We start from the raw sequence: 13,598 nt of genomic DNA on the forward strand, positions 1-13,598 counted from the left end.
CTGGCTACACCCCTCCATCCATCCACCTACCAACTAATGTCTGGCTACGCCCCTCCATCCATCCACCTACCAACTAATGTCTGGCTACGCCCCTCCATCCATCCACCTACCAACTAATGTCTGGCTACACCCCTCCATCCATCCACCTACCAACTAATGTCTGGCTATGCCCCTCCATCCACCCACCTACCAACTAATGTCTGGCTATGCCCCTCCATCCATCCACCTACCAACTAATGTCTGGCTACGCCCATCCATCCACCCACCTACCAACTAATGTCTGGCTACGCCCCTCCATCCATCCACCTACCAACTAATGTCTGGCTACGCCCCTCCATCCACCCACCTACCAACTAATGTCTGGCTACGCCCCTCCATCCACCCACCTACCAACTAATGTCTGGCTACACCCCTCCATCCATCCACCTACCAACTAATGTCTGGCTACACCCCTCCATCCACCCACCTACCAACTAATGTCTGGCTACGCCCCTCCATCACTCCACCTACCAACTAATGTCTGGCTACGCCCCTCCACCCACCCACCCACCTACCAACTAATGTCTGGCTACACCCCTCCATCCACCCACCTACCAACTAATGTCTGGCTACACCCCTCCATCCATCCACCTACCAACTAATGTCTGGCTATGCCCCTCCATCCACCCATCTACCAACTCATGTCTGGCTACGCCCCTCCATCCATCCACCCACCTACCAACTAATGTCTGGCTACACCCCTCCATCCATCCACCCACCTACCAACTAATGTCTGGCTACGCCCCTCCATCCACCCACCTACCAACTAATGTCTGGCTACGCCCCTCCATCCACCCACCTACCAACTAATGTCTGGCTACACCCCTCCATCCACCCACCTACCAACTAATGTCTGGCTACGCCCCTCCATCCACCCACCTACCAACTAATGTCTGGCTACGCCCCTCCATCCACCCACCTACCAACTAATGTCTGGCTACACCCCTCCATCCACCCACCTACCAACTAATGTCTGGCTACGCCCCTCCATCCACCCACCTACCAACTAATGTCTGGCTACACCCCTCCATCCACCCACCTACCAACTAATGCCTGGCTACGCCCCTCCATCCACCCACCTACCAACTAATGTCTGGCTACGCCCCTCCATCCACCCACCTACCAACTAATGTCTGGCTACTCCCCTCCATCCACCCACCTACCAACTAATGTCTGGCTACACCCCTCCATCCACCCACCTACCAACTAATGTCTGGCTACGCCCCTCCATCCACCCACCTACCAACTAATGTCTGGCTACACCCCTCCATCCACCCACCTACCAACTAATGTCTGGCTACACCCCTCCATCCACCCACCTACCAACTAATGTCTGGCTACACCCCTCCATCCACCCACCTACCAACTAATGTCTGGCTACGCCCCTCTATCCACCCACCTACCAACTAATGTCTGGCTACACCCCTCCATCCACCCACCTACCAACTAATGTCTGGCTACTCCCCTCCATCCACCCACCTACCAACTAATGTCTGGCTACACCCCTCCATCCACCCACCTACCAACTAATGCCTGGCTACGCCCCTCCATCCATCCACCCACCTACCAACTAATGTCTGGCTACGCCCCTCCATCCACCCACCTACCAACTAATGTCTGGCTACGCCCCTCCATCCACCCACCTACCTACCAACTAATGTCTGGCTACGCCCCTCCATCCACCCACCTACCAACTAATGTCTGGCTACGCCCCTCCATCCACCCACCTACCAACTAATGTCTGGCTACACCCCTCCATCCACCCACCTACCAACTAATGTCTGGCTACTCCCCTCCATCCACCCACCTACCAACTAATGTCTGGCTACACCCCTCCATCCACCCACCTACCAACTAATGCCTGGCTACGCCCCTCCATCCATCCACCCACCTACCAACTAATGTCTGGCTACGCCCCTCCATCCACCCACCTACCAACTAATGTCTGGCTACGCCCCTCCATCCACCCACCTACCTACCAACTAATGTCTGGCTACGCCCCTCCATCCACCCACCTACCAACTAATGTCTGGCTACGCCCCTCCATCCATCCACCCACCTACCAACTAATGTCTGGCTACGCCCCTCCATCCACCCACCTACCAACTAATGCCTGGCTACGCCCCTCCATCCATCCACCCACCTACCAACTAATGTCTGGCTACGCCCCTCCATCCACCCACCTACCAACTAATGTCTGGCTACGCCCCTCCATCCACCCACAAACCTACCAACTAATGTCTGGCTACGCCCCTCATCCACCCACCTACCAACTAATGTCTGGCTACGCCCCTCCATCCATCCATCCACCTACCAACTAATGTCTGGCTACGCCCCTCCATCCACCCACCTACCAACTAATGTCTGGCTACGCCCCTCCATCCACCCACCTACCAACTAATGTCTGGCTACACCCCTCCATCCATCCACCTACCAACTAATGTCTGGCTACGTCCCTCCATCCACCCACCTACCAACTAATGTCTGGCTACGCCCCTCCATCCACCCACCTACCAACTAATGTCTGGCTACGCCCCTCCATCCACCCACCTACCAACTAATGTCTGGCTACGCCCCTCCATCCACCCACCTACCAACTAATGTCTGGCTACACCCCTCCATCCATCCACCTACCAACTAATGTCTGGCTACGCCCCTCCATCCACCCACCTACCAACTAATGTCTGGCTACGCCCCTCCATCCACCCACCTACCAACTAATGTCTGGCTACACCCCTCCATCCATCCACCTACCAACTAATGTCTGGCTACGCCCCTCCATCCATCCACCTACCAACTAATGTCTGGCTACGCCCCTCCATCCATCCACCTACCAACTAATGTCTGGCTACGCCCCTCCATCCACCCACCTACCAACTAATGTCTGGCTACGCCCCTCCATCCACCCACCTACCAACTAATGTCTGGCTAAGCCCCTCCATCCATCCACCTACCAACTAATGTCTGGCTACGCCCCTCCATCCATCCACCTACCAACTAATGTCTGGCTACGCCCCTCCATCCATCCACCTACCAACTAATGTCTGGCTACGCCCCTCCATCCATCCACCTACCAACTAATGTCTGGCTACGCCCCTCCATCCACCCACCTACCAACTAATGTCTGGCTACGCCCCTCCATCCACCCACCTACCAACTAATGTCTGGCTACGCCCCTCCATCCATCCACCTACCAACTAATGTCTGGCTACGCCCCTCCATCCATCCACCTACCAACTAATGTCTGGCTACGCCCCTCCATCCACCCACCTACCAACTAATGTCTGGCTACGCCCCTCCATCCACCCACCCACCTACCAACTAATGTCTGGCTACGCCCCTCCATCCACCCACCTACCAACTAATGTCTGGCTACGCCCCTCCATCCATCCACCTACCAACTAATGTCTGGCTACGCCCCTCCATCCATCCACCTACCAACTAATGTCTGGCTACGCCCCTCCATCCACCCACCTACCAACTAATGTCTGGCTACGCCCCTCCATCCACCCACCAATGCAGACAACAACACAGCACCTTCCTTGTAATAGTCTTTCCCTCTGTCACACCCCTGCAGCCTTCAGCAGCCATCTCTCGCTCTCTCTCTCCTCCCGCTCTCTCTCTCTTTCTCCTTCCTTCCTTCCTTCCCCTCTCACTCACACACACACACACACACACACACACACACACACACACACACACACACACACACACACACACACACACACACACACACACACACACACACACACACACACACACACACACACACACACACACAGGAGCCTAGCAGTACAAACACACACACACACACACACACACACACACACACACACACACACACACACACACACACACACACACACACACACACACACACACACACACACACACACACACACACACACACACACACACACACACACACACACACACACACACACACACACACACACACACACTGGAGCCTACACTCCGGAGGACAAACTCTGCCAAGCCTGGACACACCCCCTGGCTGGATTCTGACTGGTGGAGAAACACCGCCTGGCTGGATTCTGACTGGTGGAGAAACACCGCCTGGCTGGCTTCTGACTGGTGGAGAAACACCGCCTGGCTGGATTCTGACTGGTGGAGAAACACCGCCTGGCTGGCTTCTGACTGGTGGAGAAACACCGCCTGGCTGGATTCTGACTGGTGGAGAAACACCGCCTGGTTGGCTTCTGACTGGTGGAGAAACACCGCCTGGCTGGCTTCTGACTGGTGGAGAAACACCGCCTGGCTGGATTCTGACTGGTGGGGAAACACCGCCTGGTTGGCTTCTGACTGGTGGAGAAACACCCCCTGGCTGGATTCTGACTGGTGGGGAAACACCCCCTGGCTGGATTCTGACTGGTGGAGAAACACCGCCTGGTTGGCTTCTGACTGGTGGGGAAACACCCCCTGGCTGGATTCTGACTGGTGGAGAGACACCCCCTGGCTGGCTTCTGACTGGTGGAGAGACACCTCCTGGCTGGATTCTGACTGGTGGGGAAACACCCCCTGGCTGGATTCTGACTGGTGGAGAAACACCACTATCAGGGAATCACTGCAAAGGTTCAATGATCTCAATCGACAGATTGGTTAGTTAGGAGTCCATTCTACTGCAGCAGACAGCACTACAGAACAGTACACTACACTACACTACACTACACTACAGTACAGTACAGTACACTACACTACAGTACAGTACACTACAGTACAGTACAGTACAGTACACTACACTACAGTACACTACACTACAGTACAGTACACTACAGTACATTACACTACACTACAGTACACTACACTACAGTACACTACAGTACACTACACTACAGTACACTACAGTACACTACACTACACTACACTACAGTACACTACAGTACACTACACTACCCTACAGTACACTACACTACAGTACACTACAGTACACTACACTACACTACACTACAGTACAGTACACTACAGTACACTACACTACCCTACAGTACACTACACTACAGTACACTACAGTACACTACACTACACTACACTACACTACACTACACTACAGTACACTACACTACCCTACAGTACACTACACTACAGTACACTACACTACAGTACACTACAGTACACTACACTACACTACAGTACATTACACTACACTACAGTACACTACACTACAGTACACTACACTACAGTACACAACACTACTACACTACACTACAGTACACTACACTACAGTACACTACACTACACTACACTACAGTACACTACAGTACACTACAGTACAGTACACTACAGTACACTACAGTACAGTACACTACAGTACACTACACTACAGTACACTACAGTACAGTACAGTACACTACAGTACAGTACAGTACAGTACAGTACAGTACAGTACACTACACTACAGTACACTACACTACAGTACACTACAGTACACTACAGTACAGTACACTACACTACAGTACACTACACTACAGTACACTACACTACACTACACTACAGTACAGTACAGTACACTACAGTACAGTACAGTACACTACACTACAGTACAGTACAGTACACTACAGTACAGTACACTACAGTACAGTACACTACACTACAGTACAGTACACTACAGTACAGTACACTACAGTACAGTACAGTACAGTACACTACAGTACAGTACAGTACACTACAGTACAGTACACTGCAGTTAATGCTGTGTCCATCATGATGTAGACCTCAGTGCAGATTACAGTACATTACTGTAGTGCTTCTGCACAGTCAGTGCTATATTCTCCAGAAAACAGACAGCTAGGACTTGCCTCAGCATCAGGGCTCTCTATTGCACGCAACACACACAGGATGACTGTAAAGAGGACTTGATGAGAGACAGAGAGGGAGAGAGAGAGAGAGAGAGAAAGAGAAATGAATGGAGACGTTGTATATGACTTAATAAAAGGTGTCATTGAGTTCCTACATCAACATCCTGTGTAGCAGCAGCAGGTGAAAGGTGAAAGGTGAAAGAGAACATGCCATTTAGCAGATGATTTTACACAGAGCGACTTACAGTCTCACGAGAATACAATTTACGTATGGGTGGTCCCAGCGGGAAGCGAACTCTGAACCTCTTGTGTTGCAAGCATCATGCTGTACCGACTGAGGCACACAGGATATCTGCACAACCAACTCTAATTCTACTGTTCTACTATAGAAAGTCTCTTGTGTACAAGCTAACATAAGTTGATTCCGGTAGTGTGAACAATACCAAAACCCCATTGTTAAATAAATAGGGAAAACCCCCCCCATTTTAAATCAACAGAGAAAAATACATTGATCACCACAATTTAAAGGGGTCGACCCAGATCTCATCCCACCAACCAGCCCTCCCAGGTGAATTTATAATAAAGTAGATCTTTGAAACCACTAAAATGACCGATCACAATCCCACCAAACAATCCACATGTAATATTGCCCCCTGCTAGACAAAACCAGTCACCAATCGATCAATCCACTAATCAATCAATCAACCAACCAACCAATCAATCAATCCATTAATTAATGAATCACTCAACCAATCAGTCAATCCATTAATCAATCAATCATATTAAAATGAAATAAAAGTGTGTCTCTTACCAGGTCTCGTCGTTCCTGAACTCCAGTTCTCCGTAGGTGTCCTCAAAGTCCTCCCCTCCTCCCTTGGCGATCCCCTCCATGGTACGATAGGGCACGATGACTGTCCCCCTCGCCCCCGAAGTCCTCAGCACCTTCACCTCCATCACGCCCACGCTCTCGCTCACCTGACACGTGTCGCTCTCGAAGGTGAATATCCCGGCGTGGTCGTCGTCCAGGATGGTAACTGTGGCGACGGACGGGAACCCCAGCAGGGCTTTAGGGTACGGGAGAGAGTTGGGGGACAGTAGCGTCTCATCCTCGTCTGACTCCAGGACGCGCACGTTGCTGAGACGTACAAAGAAGTGCTCGTCCTCCTCGAAGATGTCGTCGTCGATGATTCCGATGCTGATCTCCTTGACGATCTCGCCGGGCTTGAACACCATGGTTCCCTCGGTGAACTCGTAGTCGGCGCCGGCGTTGGCCGAGCCGTCCTCCGTCTTGTAATCCACGTAAATGGTATTGGCCATGTCGCCGCCCTTCCTGGAGATGGCCAGCAGGGCGGCGCCGCAGTTCTCCAGGCACTGGTACACGGCGGGTTCGAAGGCGATCCGTGACACGTACTCCTCGACGTCCTCCCCCACCACACACACCTCGTGTACGCTGGCGCTCCTCTTGGTCTGCTCCGCCACGTGCTTCTTCAGGATGTTCCCGGCGCCCGTCATCATGCGCGTGGCCTGGATGCGGTAGAAGGCTCGGCTCTTCTGCTGGTGGGACAAGGCGTAGTAGTTAGCCATCTCTACCAGCTGGTCCATCTCCTTCTCTGGGTGTTTCTGCTTCAGGTCCTTCAGGATACGGATCATATCCCGCCGAGACTCGTCCACTTCTTTCCCCTCGATCAGGCTGATGAGGTTATTGGCGGCGCCTCCGTCGTGGGCGAAGTGTGAGTTGACCATCTTGCCGCCGCCGTCCATCATCTCGATGCTCTTGGAGCGCTCGTGCTCGGTCTCGATGATGACGCCGCGGTGGTTGTCGGCGCGGTACTTCTTGTGCATGAACTTGTAGAAGAGGAGTCGTCGGTCGGCTAGCCAGGCCAGGATGACACAGATGGGGAAGAAGGCCAGGGTTAGCAGCCCCTCCCATATCTGGACCACGTTGGGACTGAACACCGCCAGGATCATGTAGAGCCAGATGTAGGCAAAGATACTCCACGCCGCCGTCACAAAGAACACTCTGAGATGTTTCACCTTCCTCGTCTCTCCCTCGGGGATCACAGACACACACAGGCCGATGATCACGAACATGTTGAAGGCAGCGCTGCCGACAATCGTAGACGGCCCCAGCTCGCCAGCTACGAAGTCGTGTCCGCAGACTTCGATGACAGACAGCAGGATCTCAGGGGTACTAGAACCCAGGGCCATGAGGGTCAGGTTGGAGACCGTCTCGTTCCAGACTCTGATGGTAGCGGTGGCGGTCTCTCCGTTAGCTCTCTTGATAATAATCTCCTTCTCCTGGGAGGTGATGACCTCGATGGCCGCCATGAAGCGGTCCGCTATGATGGACACTCCCAGGAACATGTAGATCATAGCTACGAAGTAGACGATGACTCGGGCCATCTTATCCCCCATGGAGGGGTCCTCAGGGTACCAGATGGGCAGGACGATTCCTGGCTTGCACCTGGACGTGCCCTCGGAGCAGGTGGCATTGTGGGAGTCTGTGGTGGCGGGGCTGGGGGTGGTGCGGGCGCCCTCTGCGCACTTGAAGGCTGCGGCCACGGAGAGCAGGCCCAACCAGATGCATGCTGGGTAGGTGGAGGACAACCCCGTCCTGATCTCTGGCCCCGGCCTCGTCAGCCTCGGCCTCGTCAGCCTCGGCCTGAAGCGATCCATCCACCCTCGGGGGTCCTGGGGGTCCTTACCACACTGAATGGCCCTCTGGGATCCAGCACTGGGCTGTGGCTGGTACCTCACAACACCTAGAGAGAGTGAGAGAGAGAGAGAGGAGTGAGACAGAGACAGAAAGAGAGTTAGAGATAGAGAGAGTTAGAGATAGAGAGGGAGAGTGGGAGAATGACAGACAGAGAGACAGATAGAGAGAGAGATGTAGATATAGAGAGAGGCAGAGAGAGAGAGGCAGAGACAGAGACAGAGAGAGAGAGAGGCAGAGACAGAGAGAGAGCGAGAGAGAGAGAGAGCGCGAGAGAGAGAGAGAGAGAGAGAGAGAGAGAGAGAGAGACAGAGACAGAGATGGAGATATAGAGAGAGAGAGGCAGAGACAGAGAGAGAGATGGATATATAGAGAGAGGCAGAGAGAGAGAGGCAGAGACAGAGAGAGAGATGGATATATAGAGAGAGGCAGAGAGAGAGAGAGAGGCAGAGAGAGGCAGAGAGAGAGAGAGAGACATGAATGGCAGTTGAAAATAATACTGTATATTGTGCACTAAAAGGTCCCAGAGCTTTTTTCAAAGTGAAGCAGGCCAAGCCATGTGGTATCAACAGGCCAAGCCATGTGGTATCAGCAGACCAAGCCATGTGGTAACAACAGACCAAGCCATGTGGTATCAACAGACCAAGCCATGTGATATCAACAGACCAAGCCATGTGGTAACAACAGACCAAGCCATGTGGTATCAACAGACCAAGCCATGTGATATCAACAGACCAAGCCATGTGGTAACAACAGACCAAGCCATGTGGTAACAACAGACCATGTGGTATCAACAGGCCAAGCCATGTGGTAACAACAGACCATGTGGTATCAACAGACCAAGCCATGTGGTATCAACAGACCAAGCCATGTGGTATCAACAGACCAAGCCATGTGGTATCAGCAGACCAAGCCATGTGGTATCAACAGACCAAGCCATGTGGTATCAACAGACCAAGCCATGTGGTATCAACAGATCAAGCCATGTGGTATCAGCAGATCAAGCCATGTGGTAACAGCAGACCAAGCCATGTGGTATCAGCAGACCAAGCCATGTGGTATCAACAGACCAAGCCATGTGGTATCAACAGACCAAGCAATGTGGTATCAACAGACCAAGCCATGTGGTATCAGCAGACCAAGCCATGTGGTAACAACAGACCAAGCCATGTGGTATCAACAGACCAAGCCATGTGGTAACAACAGACCAAGCCATGTGGTATCAGCAGACCAAGCCATGTGGTATCAACAGACCAAGCCATGTGGTAACAACAGACCAAGCCATGTGGTATCAACAGACCAAGCCATGTGGTATCAACAGACCAAGCAATGTGGTATCAACAGACCAAGCCATGTGATATCAGCAGACCAAGCCATGTGGTATCAACAGACCAAGCCATGTGGTAACAACAGACCAAGCCATGTGGTAACAACAGACCAAGCCATGTGGTATCAACAGACCAAGCCATGTGGTAACAACAGACCAAGCCATGTGGTATCAACAGACCAAGCCATGTGATATCAGCAGACCAAGCCATGTGGTAACAACAGACCAAGCCATGTGGTATCAACAGACCAAGCCATGTGGTAACAACAGACCCCATGTGGTATCAACAGACCAAGCCATGTGGTATCAACAGATCAAGCCATGTGGTATCAGCAGATCAAGCCATGTGGTAACAGCAGACCAAGCCATGTGGTATCAACAGACCAAGCCATGTGGTAACAGCAGACCAAGCCATGTGGTATCAACAGACCAAGCCATGTGGTAACAGCAGACCAAGCCATGTGGTATCAACAGACCAAGCCATGTGGTATCAACAGACCAAGCCATGTGGTATCAACAGACCAAGCCATGTGGTATCAACAGACCAAGCCATGTGGTAACAACAGGCCAAGCCATGTGGTATCAGCAGACCAAGCCATGTGGTATCAACAGACCAAGCCATGTGGTATCAGCAGACCAAGCCATGTGGTAACAACAGGCCAAGCCATGTGGTATCAGCAGACCAAGCCATGTGGTATCAACAGACCAAGCCATGTGGTATCAGCAGACCAAGCCATGTGATATCAGCAGACCAAGCCATGTGGTAACAACAGACCAAGCCATGTGGTATCAACAGACCAAGCCATGTGGTATCAACAGACCAAGCCATGTGGTAACAACAGACCAAGCCATGTGGTAACAACAGACCAAGCCATGTGGTAACAACAGACCAAGCCATGTGGTATCAACAGACCAAGCCATGTGGTAACAACAGACCAAGCCATGTGGTAACAACAGACCAAGCCATGTGATATCAGCAGACCAAGCCATGTGGTAACAACAGACCAAGCCATGTGGTATCAACAGACCAAGCCATGTGGTATCAGCACGCCAAGCCATGTGGTATCAGCAGACCAAGCCATGTGGTATCAACAGACCAAGCCATGTGGTATCAGCAGACCAAGCCATGTGATATCAGCAGACCAAGCCATGTGGTAACAACAGACCAAGCCATGTGGTAACAACAGACCAAGCCATGTGGTATCAGCAAACCAAGCCATGTGGTAACAACAGACCAAGCCATGTGGTATCAGCAGACCAAGCCATGTGGTATCAACAGACCAAGCCATGTGGTAACAACAGACCAAGCCATGTGGTAACAACAGACCAAGCCATGTGGTAACAACAGACCAAGCCATGTGGTATCAGCAAACCAAGCCATGTGATATCAGCAGACCAAGCCATGTGGTAACAACAGACCAAGCCATGTGGTATCAACAGACCAAGCGATGTGGTAACAACAGACCAAGCCATGTGGTAACAACAGACCAAGCCATGTGGTATCAGCAGACCAAGCCATGTGATATCAACAGACCATGTGATATCAACAGACCAAGCCATGTGGTATCAACAGGCCAAGCCATGTGGTATCAACAGACCAAGCCATGTGATATCAGCAGACCAAGCCATGTGGTATCAGCAAACCAAGCCATGTGATATCAGCAGACCAAGCCATGTGGTAACAACAGACCAAGCCATGTGGTATCAACAGACCAAGCCATGTGGTAACAACAGACCAAGCCATGTGGTAACAACAGACCAAGCCATGTGGTATCAGCAGACAAAGCCATGTGATATCAGCAGACCAAGCCATGTGGTAACAACAGACCAAGCCATGTGGTATCAACAGACCAAGCCATGTGGTAACAACAGACCAAGCCATGTGGTAACAACAGACCAAGCCATGTGGTATCAGCAGACCAAGTTATGTGATATCAACAGACCATGTGATATCAACAGACCAAGCCATGTGGTATCAACAGGCCAAGCCATGTGATATCAGCAGACCAAGCCATGTGATATCAACAGACCATGTGGTATCAGCAGACCATGTGGTATCAGCAGACCAAGCCATGTGGTAACAACAGACCAAGCCATGTGGTATCAGCAGACCAAGTTATGTGATATCAACAGACCATGTGATATCAACAGACCAAGCCATGTGGTATCAGCAGACCAAGCCATGTGGTATCAACAGACCAAGCCATGTGGTATCAACAGACCAAGCCATGTGGTATCAACAGATCAAGCCATGTGGTATCAGCAGATCAAGCCATGTGGTAACAGCAGACCAAGCCATGTGGTATCAACAGACCAAGCCATGTGGTAACAGCAGACCAAGCCATGTGGTATCAACAGACCAAGCCATGTGGTAACAGCAGACCAAGCCATGTGGTATCAACAGACCAAGCCATGTGGTATCAACAGACCAAGCCATGTGGTATCAACAGACCAAGCAATGTGGTATCAACAGACCAAGCCATGTGGTATCAGCAGACCAAGCCATGTGGTATCAGCAGACCAAGCCATGTGATATCAGCAGACCAAGCCATGTGGTAACAACAGGCCAAGCCATGTGGTATCAGCAGACCAAGCCATGTGGTATCAACAGACCAAGCCATGTGGTATCAGCAGACCAAGCCATGTGGTAACAACAGGCCAAGCCATGTGGTATCAGCAGACCAGAGCCATGTGGTTATGGCAACAGACCAAGCCATGTGGTATCAGCAGACCAAGCCATGTGATATCAGCAGACCAAGCCATGTGGTAACAACAGACCAAGCCATGTGGTAACAACAGACCAAGCCATGTGGTATCAACAGACCAAGCCATGTGGTAACAACAGACCAAGCCATGTGGTAACAACAGACCAAGCCATGTGGTAACAACAGACCAAGCCATGTGGTATCAACAGACCAAGCCATGTGGTAACAACAGACCAAGCCATGTGGTAACAACAGACCAAGCCATGTGATATCAGCAAGACCAGAGCCATGTGGTAACAACAGACCAAGCCATGTGGTATCAACAGACCAAGCCATGTGGTATCAACAGGCCCATGTGGTATCAGCAGACCAAGCCATGTGGTATCAACAGACCAAGCCATGTGGTATCAGCAGGCCAAGCCATGTGGTATCAGCAGACCAAGCCATGTGGTATCAGCAGACCAAGCCATGTGGTATCAACAGACCAAGCCATGTGGTATCAACAGACCAAGCCATGTGGTATCAACAGATCAAGCCATGTGGTATCAGCAGATCAAGCCATGTGGTAACAGCAGACCAAGCCATGTGGTATCAACAGACCAAGCCATGTGGTAACAGCAGACCAAGCCATGTGGTATCAACAGACCAAGCCATGTGGTAACAGCAGACCAAGCCATGTGGTATCAACAGACCAAGCCATGTGGTATCAACAGACCAAGCCATGTGGTATCAACAGACCAAGCCATGTGGTAACAACAGGCCAAGCCATGTGGTATCAGCAGACCAAGCCATGTGGTATCAACAGACCAAGCCATGTGGTATCAGCAGACCAAGCCATGTGGTAACAACAGGCCAAGCCATGTGGTATCAGCAGACCAAGCCATGTGGTATCAACAGACCAAGCCATGTGGTATCAGCAGACCAAGCCATGTGATATCAGCAGACCAAGCCATGTGGTAACAACAGACCAAGCCATGTGGTATCAACAGACCAAGCCA

General features: G+C 51.5%; 1 protein-coding gene across 3 annotated transcripts in view; it reads right to left on the bottom strand.

Annotated features, from left to right (window-relative positions):
- Positions 1–13,598, bottom strand: part of LOC139563557 (sodium/calcium exchanger 3-like) — a 184,284-nt gene that overhangs the window by 130,361 nt on the left and 40,325 nt on the right. For all 3 annotated transcript variants that reach the window (XR_011672587.1, XM_071382328.1, XM_071382327.1), the window contains exon 2: positions 6,667–8,617. Coding sequence is in view for 2 of the 3 variants with exons in the window: in XM_071382328.1 (XP_071238429.1) it covers positions 6,667–8,531 (1,865 nt within the window). In the remaining variant the exon portion in view is untranslated. The remainder of the gene's footprint in view (positions 1–6,666; positions 8,618–13,598) is intronic.

Source organism: Salvelinus alpinus, chromosome 34 (assembly GCF_045679555.1).
Source record: "Salvelinus alpinus chromosome 34, SLU_Salpinus.1, whole genome shotgun sequence".
In the NCBI taxonomy this organism is placed as follows: Eukaryota; Metazoa; Chordata; class Actinopteri; order Salmoniformes; family Salmonidae; genus Salvelinus; species Salvelinus alpinus.